Here is a 23,337-nt window from a genome sequence, read left to right as displayed (position 1 = left end):
AAGAAATGTATTAACTTTTTTAAAATAGAAAAGCATTAAAAATTTTAATAAATTTGGTAGCACCGCAATCGTACTGACCCACAATATGTCTGCACTATTTACCAATTTTCTATGCATAAGGCTGCATTCAGACGAACGTATATCGGCTCGGTTTTCACGCTGAGCCGATATACGTTGCCCTCGTGTGCAGGGGGGGGGGAGGATGGAAGAGCCAGGAGCAGAAACTGAGCTCCCGATCCCTCTCTGGGGGCGGGGCTAATTTGCTGAAACTTAGCCCCACCCTGTCCCGCCTCTCCCCATTGCAAATAGTGCAGAGGGGCGGAGAGGAGGCTGAGAGGGGGCTGGAGCTCAGTTCCTGCTCTTGGCTCTTCCATCCTCCCCCCCTGCACATGTGGACAACGTATATCGGCTCGGCGTGAAAACCGAGCCGATATACATTCGTGGGAATGCAGCCTTATGTAGTGCATTACATTGTAGCATTAGAAAAACACAACTAGCCTCCAAAAAACAAGCCCTCATGTGAGTATGTCAATGGGAAAATTAAAAAGTAATGGATCTTGGAAGCCAGGGCTAAAAAAGGGGGAAGAAATGCAAAATCTCTGTTAACGTGGTGATTAAAGGGGATTTCTGGGTTGTTAGTTTTCCTCTTAATTCCTGTTCCCCATGCCTAAAAACAATTAAAAAAATGTAAACTCATTTCTTCCGGCAGCCCGTAGCTCTAGCACTCCAACTCTCTTATGACGCTTTGTTTGCAGGCTGTAATCAGGCTGTATAAAGGATATCACAGGATGCTGCAGTCCATTACAGACTTTAGTGTTGGTTGGGAAGGGTAACATCACTCCTTAGGGAGAGCACCAAGAAGGTGAGTAAGGAAAGTTATAAGGCCAACTATGCTCCTCTGGGTAGTATGCAAATAAGGAAGATGGAACAATACCTCTGCAGCGCCTCCTATCGGATGGCAGCATTCCTGCTAATCAATGTCTGACCCTTTATACAAGTCTGTAGAGCAACGCTTGACAATTCCCAATCCTTGCTCTACAGACCTGTATAAAGGGTCAGACATTGATTTGAAGGAATACTGCCATCCGATAGGTGGCGCTGCAGAGGTATTGTTCCATCTTCCTTATTTGCAGACTTCAGTGTTGGAGCACTGAGGTCTGTGATTGACTACAGCAGCCTGCGGGATCCGGCACGGGGAATAGAGTCACAGTGCTAGAGCTGCAGGGAGTTGGGAGAGGTGAGCATAAAATATTTTACTATTTTTGGGCATAGGGAGCAGAAATTTACAAAAATGAACGCTGACAACATCCTAATGGCTTAAACACATGGGGCGTGTTTTCTCCCGGGACAAAACCAAACCACTGATTTCAATCGATTTCAGTGGTTTCGTTTTCACTATCGGGATTCTCGCCCGTTAAATGTACGTCCGAGAAAAGATCGCACTTGCCATATCTTTCCCGCATGTAGCTAATACTGCGTGGGAGAAAGTTTGGGCAGGACATATCTTCACGCTATTTTTTTTCAAACTCTTTTTGAACGGCAGACGAGTAAAAAAAACCTTGTTCATACACAACCACGTTCTGTACCGGCGAGTGTAGTTGCGCATACGGACATCTGAAACCGCCCTGAATCACATCTATGATGGCTAACCACAGTTACAAAGAATGCACAGATATTTAAAGATACAGCATACACTGACTGGCCTCTTTATTATAGCCTCTCGTCTAGTAGAGCATTGGACCTCCTTTGGTCTTCAGAACTGCAGAAATTCACTGCAGCATAGATCCCACAAGGTGAGCAGATTGTTCGGCAGGAATATCGGCCCCTGCGGACAGGAAGCTTCTTTTTGTTGCTGCGGATTAGATGGAGGGGCTGACATGTTCTGACCGGCTGACAGGAAGGGGTCATTAATTAATGCTGCTTGTGCCAAATTCTGACCTCCCATAAGCACGGGGCAACAGAAATCTGGATTCATCTGACCAAAAAATGTTTTTCCACTGTTCAGGGATACGATTTTTGCCCCTGCTGGAGTCTCACCCTTCTGTTTCTCTTAGACACAATGGTGCTGGAACCGGTCGCCTACTGTTATACCCTGTTTCCCTGAAAATAAGACAAAGCATGATTTTCCAGAATTTTTGAGGATACAAAATGATTTTTCAGACTTTTTGAAGATGCTTGAAATATAAGCCCTACTCCAAAATTAAGCCCTGCTAACAGTTAATTTAAAAAGACAATTTAAATAGTGTCCAGGCAGCTATACATGTAAAAAAGTTAAACCTTTTTGAACAAAAATTAATATAAGACACTGTCTTATTTTCGGGGAAACACAGTAGTACATCCGTGGTAAGCAACAGCGAGTTGTGCATTCAAACACATTATTTGGAGCACCAGTGTTGTATTAGGCTGCAGTCTGTGTAGCTGTGCATCATCTGTCCATCAGTACGATTCCTGACATCCTCCTCTGACCCCTTTTGGTGACAAGTTGTTTCAATCCACAGGATCCCCTTTCGCTGGATGTTTTTCCTTTATAATACAGTGTACAGTTCTGGGCACTGATCTTCAAGAAAGACGTTGCAGTGTTTGAGGGGATTCAAAGAAGGGCAACTAAATTAATAATTGGAATGGCAGGACTCGAATACCCGGTAAGGCTATCAAAATTGGGATTATTCACCCTGGAAAAAAAGACGGTAGGGGCAACCAAATAACTATGTATAAATACATTAGGGGACAATTCAAGGATCTATCCCGTCATCTATTATACCCAGGATTGTGACATCTATTGTACGCAGGACTGTGACAGTAACAAGAGGGCATCCTCTATGGTTAGAGGAAAGAAGGTTTCATCACCAACACAGAAGGGGGTTCTTTACTGTAAGAGCAGTAAGACTATGGAACTCTCTGCCTAAGGATGTGGTGATGGCAAAATCGATAGAGGAGTTTAAGAGGGGACTAGACATCTTTGTAGAGCGCTATGATATTACAGGATATAGACATTAAATAACCAGGGGTCTAGGAGTCAGGTAGGAACTTTCAAACGTTGAACTAGGGATTATTCTAACTGCGGTTATAGAGTCAAGGATTCCCTCCCCCCCCCCCCCCCAAATGGGCTAATTGGTTTCTGCCTCATTGGGTTTTTGTTGCCTTCCTCTGGATCAACAAGGTGGGGGTTACAGACTGAACTAGAAGGACATTGTCTCCCTTCATCCTAGCATACTATGCTACTATACCATTCTTTATATACTCTTCTAACGGTTGGCAGTGAAATCCTGGCCCCATCTAGTCAAGTCTAGCACCAATGTCCAGGCCTTGTTGGAAGTTACTCAAATTGCTGGATTTCCCCATCTAAACTGAAACTAATTCACAAAAAACTTGTCACATAATTTTATGCTGCACTCTGGGGTCTCAGATCTAATTTCCATACAGGGCAGCTACAGTCATGAGAGGGCCGGGGGCTCTAATAAAGGGGCCATTCGATATGACTTGCCATGTATCAGTATGCATGATAATACTGTATTGTACACACGCTCCAGTGTGTGATCACAAGACTCCTCTGTTCTTCTGCCTCTGGGCTGTTCCTAATGAAAGATGCAGCTCATACTGTCTCCCAGCAGTCACCAGGTCGGCTCTATCTAGCGCAGTACAGCAGATAATGTTCACATTGTTGTCTGTTTAGAATATCTGTCACAAAATAATCTTCTTGTTACATTCCAGCTGCTGGTTATGCAATCTACTGGACATATGAGGACGCATTCATGCCGCGGCTCTTCGGAATAGCAGGCGTTTCTTGTTTTCATTTATGTATCTTCTCATAACCCATTTTACTTGATACTATATTTGGGGGCATTAGAACCTTTTTGTTGAGCATTAGGAACCTGAAACACATATTTTCTAGTGTAAATGGCAGCAAAATGTCCTGTTCCTAAGTTTGTGTTTAAGTTAATAGCTGGAGAGATGGAGATGTGGAATATGTGAAAGCATTTTGTAGGTATTAGATCTGCAACACTCATAAAACTCCATTATAATATATTTAACCCAAAGCTTGTGAACTGGAAGGACTGATCATCGGCGAGCCTTTTAGGAATCCAGGTAAAAATGGGTGACATTTCATCATCATAGAGGTTTAACTGTTTACAAATCATGTGAACATTGTATCCTTTGCAGCACATATGTAACAAATACTAACATAAATGAGACAACAAAAGACACCAAAACATATAACATTAAAGAGACTATAAAACCTAATGGGTTTTTTTGTATTAACTAAAACCAGATAGAACTAATCTGTATTAATTTTCTGAGTGTAGGATATGTTATTCTGTTGCCTGTACATGACTATGGGGGTGACCGGCACCGAGAGTGCCATAAGGCTGTCTGCACACAGGCGTATTTGCATTGCGGAATCCAGAGCGGGGGGCGTCCCCCTTTTTCCTCTATACAAGTGGAAATAAACTGCTATTTTCCGCTCCCAGGGGAAAAATCTCAGCATGTTCTATTTTTGCGCGAATTACACAAGAACGGCTTCCATTGAATTAAATGGAAGCCGTCCAATCCATGCTCTTCGGCAATGAGATTGCAGGAAGGTCGCGGATTCCGCATCATCACTAGGTGATGACGCGGAAAAAGCAGTGGTTTAAAAAAAATCTGTACTGTGCATGTCTGATGGCTCGCCGTGCGGACTATCCACAGTACAGAGAAGATAAAGAAAGGCAGGTATGTGCGGATGTCGGCTGGACACATGGTCAGATTCTGCTGCAGGATTCCACATGTGGAATCCGACCTGCCCGTGTGCAGCTGGCCTAAGGTACTGCCTGTCATACTGATTGCAGTGATGTGTCCGCTGCGTGGATTTGTGCAGTAGTTTTGGAAAAAGTAGGATTTTCTTAGTAGCAGCCAGACACAGAAGTAGATCTGCATATTCATGAGATACAAGCAAGCCACACCCACACCAGCCAATGATTGGCAGCTCACTCTCTATGCACAGTAAAAAAGCAGAGAGCTGCTAATCATAGACTGGAGGGAATAGTGGGTGTAGGTAGCCTGCAGTTCATGAATATCTAGGACTACTTTTGGCAGTTAAAAGCCAAGTTTCTCCAAAACTACTGCACAGATCTACACAACAGACAATGTGAAAATGGAGGGTTTTAAAAAAAATACAGATTCTGACCGAAAATTTTTTAAAAAAACACGAAAAATCCTTAAAATATTTCTATTTTTTAACACAAAAATGTGATTTATATAACATCATCTTTTGATGACACATTCCCTTTAACGAAGACTGATATGTTTTTATGTCAGCATCGCTGGCTGTATAGATTTGCAGCCGCAGCCCACTGACTCCAGCCATGTCTTTCTTTTGTTTATACTCACACCTATTCCCTTTACTGCCTCTTCTAAGATTCGGATCTCGGCGCTGTGAATATGTCAAGTGAGCCGTCCCCACAGCTCTCTGTCAATGGATGACGTCAGACTTGACTGATAGTGAGCTGTGGGGACTGAGAACTTAAACCAGTTACAGCATCGGGACCGAATCTAAGAAGAGACCAAACGGGGGAACGATGAAAGTATAACCAAAGGAAAGACATAATTCAATCAGCAGGTCTGTGACTACAAAGCGACGCAGCCGGCCCCACCAACACGAAGACATGACAGGTCCAGTTTGTTCCAGCTGGGCATTTAACACATTAAGGATTTACATGAGCATTGGCAAGAAAATGCATTCAATAGTGCAACATCTTTGCGCCGTGGGCTTCACGCTATGGCGCGCATGTCTACACATTTTATTGATTTAAAGGCTGTACAACCTAATTAGTACCAGATTTGTTCTATTTTCTGCAAAATTATGCAGCGTCTAGTGCAATTACGCAGGAATCGGGTGCACACTTATCTACCACCCCGTAGACTCCTATGGGGCCTTTGGTGCGCACACAAAAATAAAAATCAGCATGAAATCTATTCTCGTGTGCAGATTTTGAACATTCAAATGTGCCCATGTGAAACTGCACTAAGGCCTTATTCATACAAGAGTTTTCTCGGAGCTATTAGCTGCAAGAAGAGATTGACGGAACATTGTGACCATGTAAAGCATTGGATTCCAATGCATTCATTTACATGGGTGATTTTTAGCCGTGATTTTTACTTGAAACATTAAAAGATAAGCCATATCCTATCTTTTGACGAAAATTGCAGGGAGCTCTCATAGACTACTATGGGAGCTGAAAAAAAGGCAGGAGGAGGGAGTTTACCTGCGTCTGGTGCTCGTTGCAGAAGACAGCTGGCTCTACTTTTACACAGACAATCAATCCATGAAAAAAAATGCTGGCCTGAAAAGCCCCACTGATTTTAATGGGTCTGAGCTCTGTCCGAGCCATAAACTTGGACAGAACATAAATCTCCTTAGTATTAAGTTAATGTTTGTTATATTTTATACACAAACTTCAAAGTCACAGAAAGTGTAGCCCTGAACTCTACAGTATAAGGGTGCATTCAGACGACCGTATATCGGTTGGGTTTTCACGCCCAGCCAATATACGGCGTCTCTCTCTACAGGAGGAGGAGACTGGAAGAGCCAGGAGCAGTGCTCTGAGCTCCCGCCCCCTCTCCCCCCCCCCCCCTGCACAATTTTCAATGAGGAGAGGTGCAACAGGGGCGGAGCTAATTCCTGGAACTTAGCCCCGCCCCCATTCAACCTCCTCTCATTGCAAATAGTGTAAAGCGGCACAGAGGGGGTGGAGAGGAGGCAGAGAGGGGGCGGGAGCTCAGAGCACTGCACTCTCCCCCTGCAGAGAGAGACGCCGTATATCGGATGGGCGTGAAAACCCAGCTTATATACGGTCGTCTGAATGCACCCTAAGTCACACCTGCAGCAGCTACAGCCTTCCAGTGAATGGTATAGGTGACAAGACCTTAAACAGGTTGTCCTTCTTTTTTCTGCTCAGAAACTGCGCCACTCTTGCCTATAGGTTGTGTCTGGTGTTGCACCTCATTCCCACCCATGTGACTATTGCAATGTCAGATACAGCCCATGGATTGCTGTTTTTGGAAATATTAGACCCTTTCTGGCAATTATAGATAACCCCTTTAAACACACTTCATGTCTCTTCAGATGCCTTCACTTGCAACTCTTAAACCTTATTTACACGCAACGATTATTGCTCAAAATTTGTTCAAATGATGCCTTTGAGCAATAAACATTGCGTGTAAATTCCTTTATCTTTCACTCTTCAGATGAACGATGATTTTTAGGCGAGCATAAAATTCATCATTCAGCCAGGGAGCAATAGCAGGGACCACACACTGATGTCTCCACAGGAGCAGCTGATTACATTGTATTCAGCTAACAGCCTGCAGCAGCCCATGCAAAGAAAATGCAGCTGAGTGCAAAGTCTAGACCACATGCATTGTGCGATTTGTAAACAGCTGCTAGAAGCTCATTTACATGCAAATGAAGCTGATAAAGTGCTAATGGGCATTGGTGCCCATTAGTTCTTTATATAAAATGATCACTAGAACTGTCAATCTTTCAGTCGTTTCAGATTGTTTTTGCGTGTAGATGAGCCTTTAGACTTGGTGATCCCAAGCGGTAATCTGGAGACCTGCTTAGCATGCTGTACAAACATAAAAGAAGCTGTACTACTTTCCTGTTCCTCTGCCACTCACATCATTCTGGTGTTTGGTCCTTCCCTTGTTTTCACCTCCTGACAGCAGGACATATAACTGCTGCAGCTAATCACCAGCTAAAGTCAGCCAGTAATCGGCTTCAGCAGTCACAAGACCCTGGTGTTGGTGATGCCCATGATCGCTCCCTGCTCCTGGGAGTGAAAACCGGCAGGTGACTGGGCACCAGAGGAATGGAATGGGAGCAGGAAAGATGAGTATTAATTATCTCAGCTATACTTTAAAAGGCTACTCTGGCAAAAACATTTTTGCTCCATATCTGCCCCCCTTCCCCCATCCACCTCACCTGGTTGCCTATCATACTTTGGTATTCCAGCCACTACCCTGCAGTGCAGCCCCCTGCCTGATGCTTACCAGCCACCAATTTAGTGCTGAAATATTTTTACTTTCAATTTCAGGAGGATGACCTCTAATCTCTATTATTTCTGCATAAGAGGAGCCGTGTGATCATCATCAGTAACTGTGACAGAAGCGTCTGTGTCCTCTTCCAGGCAGTTTCTATGGTAGGACCATAAAATAGCATCACACAAACGGAGAAACTGACTAGTAACTGAATCCAACTGACCCCAAGTAGATCTGAGCTGGTCAGAATTCAGATCACATGACCATCTGAGGAAAAAGAGACCAGGAGTTTTAGAAAGAAAGGAATAACTAGCAAAGGCTCACTTATGTATACTGGGATATAGCTACATAATGAATGGATAAAAAAAACCAAAACACTGGAATGCCCCTCTAACTGCTATCTCTCTCTCATATATATATATATATATATATATATATATATATATATATATATATACATATATATATATATATATATCCATCTATCGCTCTCTCACACATCTATCTATCTATCCATCTCTTCCTCATATATATCTAATATCTATCTATCTATCTATCTAATCTCTCTCTCTCATATCTATCTATCTCTATCTATCTATCTCATCTCTCTCTCTCTCATATCTATCTAATATCTATCTATCTATCTATATTCTATCCATCTATCTCTCCCTCATATATATCTAATATCTATCTATCTATCTATCTATCTATCTATCTATCTATCTATCTAATCTCTCTCTCTCATATCTATCTATCTATCTATCTATCTAATCTCTCTCTCTCATATCTATCTATCTCTATCTATCTATCTCATATCTCTCTCTCTCTCTCTCTCTCTCTCTCTCTCTCTCTCTCATATCTATCTATCTATCTATCTATCTATCTATCTATCTATCTATCTATCTATCTATCTATCTATCTCAGATCTAACTATCTTAGCTACACTTTAACAGATATATCTATCCTATCAGCCGATATACACCTGATTACTTTCTCTTATTAAGAGATTTATCTTTTCAGCAAACACTTTCTTTTATCTCTTCTTAAACCTCTCTGACTGTAGACATCCATCACATCCAGCAATCTTAAAGAGCATCTCATTACTTTATATACAGCAGAATAGCACAACTTCAGATAACTTTAGCTTTTGCTCCTGACATATACTGGAGGAGGGTTTATAACAGGAGGGCGGGAGCAAGACACCGAGCCTTGTAGACAGCGTTCTCCTCTCTGCCTGGCTATAGCAGCATGCATTTCCTCTGGAGCTCTGCATCCCTCAGGTTGGAGCTCCCTTAGTCTCTATCATCTAGTGCATTAGATCCTAGAGTGCTACAGAGCTGCTGCTGGGGAGAAAGCTGCTGGGGATTTCTCACCTTCTGCATTGGCTGCTGCTGCAGCTCAGACAGGATCCATCACCTACAACTTGTGCAGAGAAGACTCTGTGCAGCTTTCTCTTTTTTTTGCATTGCCCAAGGCTGCAGCGCGGACGAATCCCTGAGCCAGGAGAGGGTGACGTGCTTCTTGCGGATGAACACCTTAGCCGCCTTGTGGCTGATATAGAGCTGCAGTCAGATTGCTCCTCATCACTTTGCAAGGACTGGAGCTGCGGGCTGTGTGCATCAGAACTGTATCTGTCTTCTGCATTGACTCCACTTACTCATTTTGTATGCAACAAGAGGAGCAGACGCCACTAGAGATTGCTGTCCCTCCATCATTAGATATACTGTAACTAGCTGGAACTAAGGAGCTGTCCAGCACTGCAACCTCCTGAACATGAAACTCCCTTATTTCTACCTGCTTGGATTACTTGTCACCAGCGGGCAAGGTAGGAAGCACTGACATTTATGAACTAATCCCAAGTCATTCATCATTCTGGTTAATCACCAAGTGGCAGGCTGTCAAAGTGGCTGCTGTTTGCAAATTTGCAATGTTGCATTGTTAATGTAGTATTGCATTATTAATAGTGTTATGGTTGGAGATCTACCCTGAGCATGCATGTATCATATGCAATATATACATATCATGTGTGTACATATATAAAGATGATAGATATGCAAACACACACACAGCTCACACACATACATCACACATATACATTACACATACATATACAAGCATGCAATGCAACACACCTGCCACTGTCTACTATTATAGTCTCAAGTCAAATGCATTGCTAACTTATGTGCTGCTGCAGAGAACAGATCTCTATGCACTGCACAGACATGTCTACCTCCACAATTTAATGATACTATCAGGCTCTATTTTCACCAATACAAGTTTTTCCAGTATCAATGTGTTGATTTATGACTACACTTTTATCTCATGTTACTTTAAGACTCATCAAGGTTGCAAATGCAAGCAATAAGAAATGAATAGGAAACCAATTTCAGGTTGTTTGCTCATGCTAAGGGTTGGAAAGCTGAGGTTGTAATTATCAAGTCACCAAAACATCAAGTTCTGCATGTTAATGGGGGGGTGGGGGGGGGGGAGAGATACACCAAGGTTGAGGTGTTCTTGTTTGGAGACAGCAGGGGGAGCTAATGCTCTATGTTTGGAGTTCAGATCCCAGTTTTTCTAGTTGCCTTAACTATGTGTTAGGATAAGTCCAAGACTGTCGTCTATCATTCCTGAAGCACGGCTTGACATTATGGACATGAATCCTGTATTTCTTCATACAACAGAGAGCAAGCATTCAAGTCCATATCATGATCCTGTGCAGGGTATAATCCCCATGGAGATCCAATCCAAAGAGCGTGTAATTGCTTTTTGTTGACTATTTTATTCTTCATGTGTTTTGACTTTTCAGATACATTGTAATATTACATTTTCTGTTTTTGATACATTGTATATAGTAAATGAAAACATAAAATAAAAACATAAAATACAATAAAAGCTCCATCAGTGAGAGAATGGAAGAGCTCGGCTTAAGTTTAAACATGTCCAATAATACATCTAGCCAGAGCAAGTCTTCAAAAGTGACCTGTCCCTGGCAGCCTACTGAGAGAGGGGCTTAGAAACCAATTAGTGCTTTGAGGAAGCAGAACTTGCTGGCATAATGAGATGTTAGAACCTGCTGCATTAATATTTCAGCAGAATGTAATATTGAAAGCAAACGCAGTGACCATTTAATGGTCAGTTTTTCGAACCTATGGTCATATCTTCAGAGGTGCATGCCAGCACTACAGGGCTGCCTCTTTATTAGCATGGAGGGGATTTCATGAGAATTAATGCGGGTTGTGGACCCATCAAATGCTTGTGTTTACTCAGCCAGGTTGCTGGTCTGTACTGTTCCTGCTCCATTAATATGACAGTAGGGTGTCATGAGAAGCATGTTTTAAACCATTGATTGTGCATTGGGCATGAAAAGATCAAGTGTTTAGTTTGGGCAAACACAGATAGAAGTGAGATTACTATTGGCAAACCACCAGAAGACTCATTCAACCATGAACAAGGGTTAATTGTTCAAAAATAAACAATATCAGATAGACAGATAGATAGATAGATAGATAGATAGACAGATAGATAGATATGAGATAGATAGATAGATATGTGGTTGTGAATTATAGATTTTTACAAATAATTGAGAACAATGCAAACCAAAGTACTTTGGATCTTATCTTTCCATTCAGAGCTAACTTTTTATGTACATTTTATACAGTAACTATGTTGGATGAATTATATATTCAAATGGTAAACATCCAAGATTGCTTGGGTTCTCCAAGACCCATAACTGGGATTTATTCAACTATTACTATTACCATTATCATTTTAGCAATAGCCTTACTATTAAAAATAGGTCGCATCCACAGATCTGCTGGATGGTCACGTGTCCGAGCTGTCAAAATTGTCAAACTTTTGCTGAAGTCACATACATAACTCACGAGCCTGGTGTGTAGGTGTACATCAGCAGCTACATCACTGGTGGTTAACTGCACATGCTCTGATGCTCTTCCCAGGTGCATGCGCAGTTCCCTACCTGTGATGTAGTTGCTGGTGTACACCGAGTCACAGAGGTTCATGGGTTTTATAAATGACGTCAGTGAAAGTATGATCATTTTGATAGCTGTAGCGTGTGACCATCAATTGGATGTATGATGCATGGAATGTTTTTAATAGTAAAGATATTGCAAAAATGGTAGCGGTAATAGTTGAATAAACCCCAGTTGTGGGTCTGGGGCAATCTATTTAATATTATTTTAATCATGTTGTTATAAGCCAATGTTTGGTATGAAAAATGGTAGCTGATTCATCATCTTTATTCTTACCAACATCATTATCCTCCTAATCACCATCATAATATCATCATCACAACAATAATAAGCTATTATTATTATTATTATGAGCCTCCTCATCAATTTTGCAACTTTTTTCCACCAAAAATAATCTACGCAAGTGAAAAGAAATCCTAGATAGTTTGCAGATGCTTTACAACATCTTGTCATGTTCTAGAAAGGTCTTTTTACTATTACTACTACTACTATCTTTAAACTGTTCTAGTGAAAAATAGCCTTGCGTCATCTCCATTATCATTATTAGCTGCTGCATCACCATCATCCTCCTACTACTACTACTCCATCATCATTCTCATGAGCAGCAGCAGTTCCATCCTCCTCCTACTACTGCTTGATAATCATCTTCCTGCTGCTCCCTTTTTATTTTCCTCCTACTGCTCCATCAGTCTCCTACTGCTCCATCATCATCTGTATTAGTGGCATTTCAGTCATCATCCTCTTCCTACTATTCTATTATCATCCTCCTTCAACTGATCCATTCTCCTCCTATATCTTATCCTATTGCACCATCATCATTCTCCTCCTACTCTTCCATCATCATCTTCATTAGTAGCTGCTCCACCATCATCCTCCCACTATTACTCCATCATCCTCCCCCTCCAACTGTTCCATCCTCCTACTTCTACTCCTACTGCTCCATCATAATTCTCCTCCTACTCTTCCATTATCCTCCTCATGCTCATCCATCATCTTCTTTCTCCTACTCCTCCATCCTCCTCCTACTGCTTTATCATCATTCTCCTTCTCCATCCTCCTCCTGCTTCTACTACTCTATTATCATCCTCCTCTACCATCACCCTCCTCCTCCTACACCTACATCATTGTCCTCCTCACTTACATCATCCTTCTCCGACTGCTCCAACATCACCCTCCTCCTACAGCTCTATTATCATCATTCTCCTCTTACTTCTCCTCCTACTATGACCTCATCCTCCTCCTCTTCCTGTCCCTCCATCACCCTACTCCTTTTGCTCCTCCATCACCCTTCTTCTTGGTACTGCTTCATTTCCATCCTCCTACTCTTCCATCATCCTTCTCCTACTGTTCCACCCTCATTTCCATTTGTATTTTTTTCATAGGTAAATTCTACAAATCATTTGTAAAACTATATAATGTTCCTAGCCAATCCATTTACAGAGATCTCTCCGCATACCATATTATTTGGTTCCAGGACAACCATTGTATGTTGAAAATATTAAATGTTAAGACCAGAATTTTGTGGAAAACTTGTAATTGGTTCAGAAGTCCAAAAATGTCAACCAAAAACATAACAAAATGAAGACTAAAGAAAATGAAGTGGATAAGTAATGCAGATAAAGCAAGTCCTTACAGATAACAGTCAGAGAGCTGTTGGAGAATGTAAATCACTTTCTATGTGAGGACAGCAGCTTCTTCAGGGGCTGTACAGGACACGCAGTGCACCTGAAATATATTGTGCCACCCTCACCTGGTGTGTAAGAGAGCCTCTTGTCCTCGAAAAGTATGCACCAAAATTTGTATCAAAAACAGCATCAAAATCTGATATGGATCTGCATAAAAATCTACACCAAATGGTGCGGATTTTGACACAGATTTTAGTACGGATCTGCACTAGAGATGAGCGAACGTACTCGTCCGAGCTTGATGCTCGGGCGAATATTAGGGTGTTCGGGATGTTCGTTATTCGTAACGAACACCACACGATGTTCGGATGTTCGTCTATATGCGCTCAATGGGGCCGGCGGCAGCAGCGCCAACCCCATTGAGAACATATAGAAGACAAATCCTTCTTCTCTGCCACAGCTGTAACAGCTGTGACAGAGAAGAACGATGTTTGCCCATTGAATTCAATGGAACCGGCAATACAGCCGACTCCACTGAATGCAATGGGCTGCCGGCGATCGCGGGATGAATTGTCGGAAAGGGGTTAAATATATAAGCCCTTTCCTGCAATTCATCCAGAAATGTGTAAAAATAAAAAATATATATATACTCACCTGGTGCCGACAGACGGAGTTCAGCGCGGCAGGCTGCAGTTCTCCTGAACTGCTCTGAACAGCTGTTAGTAGTATTCAGCAGCCGGGGATTTAAAATCCCCGCCTGCTGAATAAGATGCCTCTGAATGGTCACAGCCTGACCAATCAGAGGCCAGCCCTCACTCACACCCATTCATGAATTCATGAATGGGTGTGAGTGAGGGCTGGCCTCTGATTGGTCAGGCTGTGACCATTCAGAGGCATCTTATTGCCCCTGAGCCAATCAGAGGCAGCCCTCACTCACCCATTCATGAATTCATGAATGGGTGTGAGTGAGGGCTGGCCTCTGATTGGTCAGGCTGTGACCATTCAGAGGCATCTTATTCAGCAGGCGGGGATTTTAAATCCCCGGCTGCTGAATACTACTAACAGCTGTTCAGAGCAGTTCAGGAGAACTGCAGCCTGCCGCGCTGAACTCCGTCTGTCGGCACCAGGTGAGTATATATATATTTTTTATTTTTACACATTTCTGGATGAATTGCAGGAAAGGGCTTATATAGTTAACCCCTTTCCGACAATTCATCCCGCGATCGCCGGCAGCCCATTGCATTCAGTGGAGTCGGCTGTATTGACGGCTCCATTGAATTCAATGGGCTAACATCGTTCTTCTCTGCCACAGCTGTTACAGCTGTGGCAGAGGAGAACTTGCTGTGTCGTTCCCATCATTTTCTTGAATTGCCAAGATTTTCACACATGAAAACCTTAGCGAGCATCGGCGAAATACAAAAATGTTCCGGTCGCCCATTGACTTCAATGGGGTTCGTTATTCGAAACGAACACCCGAACATCGCGGGAAGTTCGTTTCGAATAACGCGAACCCGAACATTTTGGTGTTCGCTCATCTTTAATCTGCACCCAAATCTGCTATGTGTGAAGTACCTTCAGGGCTCATTCACATTAGTGTATACAGTTTTGGGGCATGAAAATCGCATGTGTATGTGTGTGTTTTTAGTACGTTTTTGGTGCAAATGCTTTTTTTCCCACAAATGTATTGAATTTATATTCACTGCGTTTTCCCCTTCCCCAAAAAAACACGAGAAAGCCAAATTGATGCCTTTTTTTCACACTGTCTCCAAGTAATGTACGCAAAACATACCGCAAATATGCATGTAAGGGCCTCTTCACACGGGCGTATGCATTTTTACGTACGCCTCAGCGCATCTTATTTGTGCTCTTTATGAGGCTATTTTGCATGCGTATCAGCACATTGTACGGTACATTTTGCTCACGCAGGGCATGTTCATTTGTGCATTGCACTTAATAGCTAATGAGTTCCAGATGTATTTGTTTTTCATGGAATTGCGCAGCATATTGGGCAGCTGTTTCCGCAATAGCGCACCTTCCATAGGGGTTTATGAGGACCCTTGGTGGGTAAGTGCACACAAAAATAGAGCAGGTCCTGTTTTCTTTGACATGCACAGAAAATGTACGCACAAAAGGAGGAAAAGGGAATGAACCCATTGAAATCAGTGGGTTCTATTCTTTGTGAATTGCTACGAAAATTTAACAAAATTGTTTAAAAAAATGCACGCAAGTACGCCCATGTAAATGAGCCCTAACATGTATTTATTGTGGGCTTTTTTTTTTTTTTGCTCCTATAGACTTGAATGGGAGATATTTGTCCATAAATATGGACCAAATACATACATAAAAAGTGCAAGCCTGAGTACAACAATGCAATGGTGTTGTATGCTGTCTGTATTACATCCGTTAAAAATAACCATTTGCATCAGTCCCTGTTCTATGTAGGATTCATGATCACCAAAAAACACTAGGTAAAGTGTCTGCCGGTACAGTATGTTCATGCATTGAACTAATTTTTGCAGGAAGCAGGTAGCTCCATGCTCACTGCAGTGGTCAGCCTTGGTACTGCAGGCTATTTACATTAATAGGAACTTTGCCTGTAATACCAAGCCTAGCCACTGAAAGGAGAGTTGTCTGCAATCTGCCGAAAACAACTCAGTGCACAAGTGTACTGGTCTGGTGAACAGCTGATCCAAGGTCCAGGGGTGCAGAGCTCAGCTAATCTATTGTCCATGGCTCATCCTTAGGGTGCAGAGCTCAGCTAATCTATTGTTCATGGCTCATCCTTAGAATAGGCCACCAATAGTTTACAACCAGAAAACCCCAACTTTGCAGTGAATTTGACCCCAACTCTGCAGTAAATTACATATTCTTGATCACAAAGTTGTATTGAGTACATGCAAGCAGGTGGAGAATTGGAATCAACAGCATTTTCCTAACATGGCATCTATATTTTATTCCCCTTCAACATGTCCACCTCTCTGATCACACTATATTGTACATATGTATAGTTAAAATGGGTCATGTAAAGCTTGGTGGCTCCGTGCTTGATCAGTATGTGAAGAGTGTAATTATCCTGGTTCATTGCTTCCTAGATAAATTTTTGAACTCTGATGGGATTTTAACCATATGCATAACTTAATGATGAAAATCTCTATAATTGCAGCTAGATTTACCACGAAGAAGCAATGTCTACCTACATATAAGAATTATGTTCTATGATGTGCAAATATGCATCATAAATTATTATACAGAATGTAGTCAGAAAGAGTGATCCAGCACTATATCTCAATACTTAAATAGGAAGTCATGGTTGTGCTACACGATGGTATGTCACATGGGCCCCACTGGACCTTGGAGTGTGGATTTTGTGTTGTGGCCCCTGTAAAAGAGTGAGGAAGAGAGTGTAGAATGCTAGAATGGTAGAGTTGGAAGGGACCTCCAGGGTCATTGAGTCCAACCCCCTGCTCAGTGCAGGATTCACTAAATCCTCCCAGGCAGATGTCAGTCCAGCCTCTGAAGACTTTCATTGAAGGAGAACTCCCCACCTCCCATGGCAACCTGTTCCACTTATTGATCCCCCTCACTGTCAAATATCTAATTTGTATCTCCTCCCTTTCAGTTTCATCCCATTGCTTCTAATCTTTCCTTGTACAAATGAGAATAGAGCTGATCCCTCTGCAGTGTGACAGCCCTTCAGATATTTGTAGACAGCTATTAAGTCTCCTCTCATGCTTCTCTTCTGCAAGCTAAACATTTCCAGATCCTTTAACCGTTCCTCATAGGACATGATTTGCAGACCGCTCACCATCTTGGTAACTCTTCTCTGAACTTGCTCTAGTTTGTCTACGACTTTTTTTAAATCGTGCTGCCCAGAACTGGACACAGTATTCCACATGAGGTCTGACTAAGGAAGAGTAGAGGAGGATAATGACCTCATGTGATCTAAACTTTGCTTCTTTTAATACATCCCAAACAATTGCAATTCAGTAAAACCCAATTGAAGAGGAGCATGTTAGAAGCAAAAATCTGTGTCCCACATTTCTCTAAGTCCTGTCGGACCACTGCTGTGTTTGAAGGAAAACTTACTTGAAGTGGCCGATGTTACTTACATCTGCTCTATTGAGTGACTATATGGTTTATAGTTGTCCCATGTAAAACCAGCTACAGGCATCACATTTCCTTATAGACAGTCATATCTACAATCACTTGGCAATGTGACAGTCAACTATAAGCTGACATCATTTTCTGTGACTAGAACAATACCATTAAGGGATGAAATAAGTAACCAGAATAGGAAATGTGACAAAATATATCTTATCATGCCTTAGAATTTTGAGTGTCTCTTCCTGATAAATAACTAATTCATAAATCAATGAGATGGGGTGCGGGAAGGAAAGTGACAACAGCAATTACCATATTTTTGTCTTAGATGAATAATTGTCAGTTTTCAAACCCAGTCTACCACCAGCCTGACTAAGTTAGTTGAATATCTTCTACAAATATATTCTACAAAATATAAATAACTACTATCATTTAAGTATAAAAGACTAGAAATGTAGAAAACTTTTTATTGTCACTTGAATTGCTTGCTAATGTATTGATTTTGCTCTCTTCACAAGGGTCCAATCATATTAACTAAAACTTCCTGGTGTTACTTTTACTAATGCATTAGATAATGTGTGATTACTGGAACCCCTAACTAATTATCCCAAGCTGTACAGGGGCAATGGGAATAGGACAATACTGTAGACTACATTGTGACTGTAGAGGAAGCTGCTACTTAAGGCTCAAGCTCAGGCCAGGCTTTAAAACAAGGCCAGTAATACAACTGTAGCTACTATCTAGACTGAGCTAGAGCAGGTTGACCTACGAGCTGTATGCATTTGCAGCTCTCACTTCTGCCAGAATAAACGACAGGGATGTCAGACAGCATGAGGAGGAGGATCTGGAGTAAGAAGATGTGCTCTTATCTAATCACTCCCTTGAGTCTGTTTATTGACTCTGTAACCCAGACAGTTAGCCAGTTTGATGTTGCGATGAATGCTGACCTTGGCTCAGAATTTTTGTGTTAAAAATTAAAAAAAAAACTAGACATAAATGGTATCGCAGAACACATAATGACTAGAGATGAGCGAGCACCTAAATGCTTGAGTCCACGTTATTCGAGTCATGCTTCTCATAAAATTCGAGAGCTCTACTTGAGTAACGAACCCCATTGACTACAATGGGAGACTCGAGCATTTTTGTATGTGGAACGCCGGGTGCCGAGATTTTTTTTTTTTCTCTCTCTCTCTGACCCATAATGTGTTATTTATTCTCCATGATAAACACCAATGTAGCACACAAAAAAATCTGAAGATTAATTGCTTTCTGTTCATTACGCCTCACAAAACCAGTAATAAAGATGATGAAAAGTCTTATAGATACCAATGAAAACCAAAAGCTGTTTCACAGAAAACAAGCCTTCATACAGATACGTAAAAAAGTTAAAACTGCTCTGGGCCTTCAGCTGCTGCGAAAAAAAGAAATCATTTTAAAAAGTATGTTTTGTTTTTGCAAAAGTAAGAAAACATAACAAAAGCTATGGTAGTTTGATATCACCATCATCATCCTGACCCATACAAATAAAGCTAATTATTTCTATTGCCCAGTGAACACTGAAAAGAGCTGTAACACAGAGCGGGAGTATTTTATTTTTATTAGTCATGTAAGGGGTTAAGAGCTATTCCCTATATAGAGTGATAAAGAACAAATTGAGAAACTCCATAACACTAATGATACCAGATAAGAATTATATCAGATAGGGACCCACTGGAAATGTGACACTGAATGGATAGTGTCACACTAAATTCAAGAAGGCTTTCCAAAAAAAAAACATTTTTTCTTATGTTGTATCCAGTGATGTCAATTTACCTCCACTCATGTCCAGTAGTGGTGAGCTGCCTCTTCAGTATTTGACCCACATGAGGGGATAATCATCTTATCCACAGGGGATAATTTTCAGATTAGTGAGAGTCTGACCAGTGAGATCCCCGCTGATAGCAAGAATGGGAATCCCAAATGTCCTTGCATGAACGAAATGACAGTTGAGCATGTGCACCACTGTTCCACTTATCCCGAGAATGGGAGTGCCAAAGGTCCTCGCAGTTGAGCATGCGCACCATCATTCCATTCATTAATACGGCACTGCTGGAGATAGCTGAGTTCAAGAGCTTGGATAGCTGCTGTGGATACGGGATAACTTTTAATCCTGACACAACCTCTTTAATGTTAAAATTAGTTATGCCATTAGGGCTTAAAATGCGCTTCAGGTACTTGAGATTTACACCAACCGTATTTACTAGAGAATCAAATTCAAACTCTAATATTTAAGAAGTGACATTTTAGCAAGGGTTTTGCAATCTGTGTGGCTGTTGGGTATTGTACTTAAAAGTATAAAGTAGGAATCAAATCTCAAGTACAGATGTAGCAAAGATTAACTTGAGACTCAATGCGTTAAGATAACTTTCTGTGTCACAGTTCATTTCAGAATTTTACAATAGCTGCGGTTGTGTTAAGATCAGAGAAAAATAGCTTGTTAATGTCTTAAAAGGGCACCAACCTTTCAGACAACTTCTGCTCATCCACTGGTTTGTGTTAGTCTCATCATTTCTGTAAAATACTTGCATTAAAAATGTTGTTGCTTTACCAATGTAAATCACATTTGAATTGGCTGCCACAAGGGATCTCTCATCCAGCTTCTCTGCAATCCACTCTCTGTCACTAGGTAAAGAGCTTCTATAGTAACAAGGACCTTTCCATAGCAACAGAGGAGGTAATATCTTCCCAGGCAGCTCCCCTGCACCTACAGGCTGCAGATTGACAGATCTGCAGACACTGTGCTAATGATCTGTACAGTCTCTGCCTCTCCTGCTGTTACAGCATGTGGATGTGAGTGGGCACCCGTTACTAACAATTTGGGCAGAATGTCTCTTAATGCCTAATAGTCTTGGGAAAGCAAAGGGGGGTATTCAGATACTGCCTCCCTACTGATTGGACCAGAGACAGCACAATGCATCATGGAAAGTAAGGCAAGGAAGTCAGGACAGGGAACTATTGGCATGATGCTAGGCTTGCTACATGACCCCTCCCTGATAGTGGAAAGCAAACAGCAGAGCAACAGAGAAATTAGTAAGAACCACCTGAAATTCAGAACCTATAGACATGAAACAGGGTGCAAACAGCAGCAAATGAGGGTAAGGAGAACTTGATGTATTGTAGAAAACATGTTAAAAATTTAGGTCCTCTTGAAGATTAGCTAACTTGTCATAGAAAGTTATTACGCTGATGTCAAACTTTACTACATCTGTATATTGGTGAAAGTTTTTCTTTGACTGCCTGCTTATTAGCTAACATGAAAAAAATGGAGTTTGCAAGAAGCTTGGGTTACCAGGGACTGGATCATACCATTGGAAGAAATTGAGAGGTGTGAGTTTGCAAGAGTGTTGTCATGTCTAGTTTTGTCAAAGATAGTCCCAATTAGAAATCTTGACTTCGACATATTTGAAATATTACTGTAAAAGTCCTGTTACGAATTTTAAATATTAACAGATTGAAGGAAAATTCCAGACGTAAAATCTAACACATCCAACACATAATCCTTTTATGTGATCTCTAATGATGTATTTTATGGCTGTTATCACAGTAAGGCTCCTACATAGGAGCTGTGTGAAGCTGCTATTTCTGTAACTTGTGACACACTGAATTCCAACACACGAAATACTGTATGTAAATTACCTGAGCCTCCATGGGTATCAGTTGGCAGACGCTCCCATGATGACTAAGCTCCACCCAGAATAACAAAAACTGAGAAAATGCAGTTCAAAAATTATTTTTAAGTGAATGCAGATTAAAATTAAAGATTGATACATTTCCGATCCACAATTTCACTGTCTATCTTTGATATCACTCCTTGAATTTTCCTTTAAAGGAAATGTATCTCTTATAGTTTTACTACACTAGATAGTGAAGAATATTCTGAATATATTTTCTAATATAATATAATTTCTTATCTGTTTTTATTTCCTGATTGCAGATTTTCTATTCTATTTCCTAAACTCGACTATGGGGATGGCCATCTTGTCTGAGAAGTAGTTAACTGCATTTAGAGATATGCTTTGCAGCAGAATGCATGGGTCATAGAAACCTGTAGACAGGAGTGGACTCATTGACTTCTAGGGGAAAGTGTTGTGGGCATGCTCTTTAAAGGGGTTGCCCAATTGTAAACTATTAATGACCAATACTTATGATAGGCCATCAGTAGTAGATTTGCAGGGTTCCTGTTAGGGTGTGCTGCTGCGATCTGTTGTTCTACATGGGTTTTCTGCAGCACAGCCCCATTGGTAGGGGTTGATTGAGCTGGCTGAGTATGGATTTCTCCAGCCAGCCAATCCCCCTGGTCTGCTGCTCATATATACAAGCTCCTCTGCTAGAGTTTCAACGTGTCTGTGCATGTGTCGGACGTGTGGTGTGAACAGCCCTGTTCAGGGTGCATGGTGTTCTGTGTTGTATGCAAATCTTTGGCATGTGGGTGTGAGCTGCATTCAGTCCTGCTGTGTTTCCTTCGTCATCTAGGTTGGTCTCTAGGTTCCAGTGCGGGGTTGTCCCTGTCGGGATGATTGCCCCACATGCAGGCAGGTTGCATGCGGAAGTTGTCTCATTAAATTAAGGACCCATGAGAGAACGAGGACCCTTGAAGTGGGCTTGTGGGCTTCAGTGACTTGTCCAAAATACGAACTAGTACCTTGTACATTCTAGAGTTATTCCATCTGGCTATGTGTTCAGGTATGCTGGTGATTGTTTTAAGCACTTGTTAGTCATGATTAATGTCTGTTTCTTAGTTATGTCCGCTGTTTCCAAGTACTGCCAGAGTTTTGTCAGTTCGTGAGTGTGAATGACATAACAGAATTTACACAATTCAGGTGGGAGGTATCCGTGTCATTTTTGCCCCTCCACTGTGTGCATTATGTCTGTCCATGAGTCCAGTTCGCAGTTTCCGTATTCTGTCCGAATTCCTGAGTTCTTTTGTGTACTGGATATAATGCAATGTGCACATACTCAAGTAGGAGTATCTAGATAAAACTATTCCTTTATTCTGGATCCCTGCTGATCAGCTGTTTTCTGGTCTGGTATACTCAACACACTGAGCTGATTTCTGTAGGAAGCAGAAAGCTTATTTTGCATGTTGACAGAGACAGTGACACCCAATTGGGCCTTCTTGGGGTTTTATTGCAAGTGTGAAAAACACAATGAATACTGGTGCAATATGGATATAAAAAATGTGCGCTTGCATCAAAACTCGTACATGCAAAATTATAAGGGTGCATTTTTTACAGACCAAAATTGCATGCGCTTGTATAAATGGGCCCTAACATACAAAATATGGAAGGGTGAGAGAAAAGTACAGGGGGTGGACAAAAATATGGAACCACCATACAAAATGGATGCGATTTTAACCATTAGCACTGAGCTTCCCTTTTGACCCCTGCTTGGATGAGAGCTTTCCCGCCAAATTTGTGTTTACTTCACCTCTTGCCCTGCTCTGGGTGGTTTTGGGAGCAACTGGTAACAGCAGCTGAGTGGCTCAAACCCCAGACCAATTAAACCTTGTTGCTCAGGCAGATGTTCACTTCTGCCTGGCAGCATCTGTGTCATATTACCTCCACTAA

The 23,337-nt window shown here is 41.6% G+C and overlaps 1 protein-coding gene across 1 annotated transcript in view; it reads left to right on the top strand.

Moving 5' to 3' along the window:
- Nucleotides 1-9,621: 9,621 nt before the first annotated feature.
- The window catches only part of NCAM2 (neural cell adhesion molecule 2), a 455,107-nt gene continuing 441,391 nt past the window's right edge, over nucleotides 9,622-23,337 (top strand). Inside the window, exon 1 of the mRNA XM_066599100.1 lies at nucleotides 9,622-9,841. Coding sequence (XP_066455197.1) covers nucleotides 9,790-9,841 — 52 coding nt within the window. The 5' untranslated portion in view covers nucleotides 9,622-9,789. The remainder of the gene's footprint in view (nucleotides 9,842-23,337) is intronic.

This window comes from Eleutherodactylus coqui, chromosome 4 (assembly GCF_035609145.1).
Source record: "Eleutherodactylus coqui strain aEleCoq1 chromosome 4, aEleCoq1.hap1, whole genome shotgun sequence".
Taxonomy (NCBI): Eukaryota; Metazoa; Chordata; class Amphibia; order Anura; family Eleutherodactylidae; genus Eleutherodactylus; species Eleutherodactylus coqui.
This window is presented reverse-complemented; position numbering and strand designations above follow the sequence as displayed.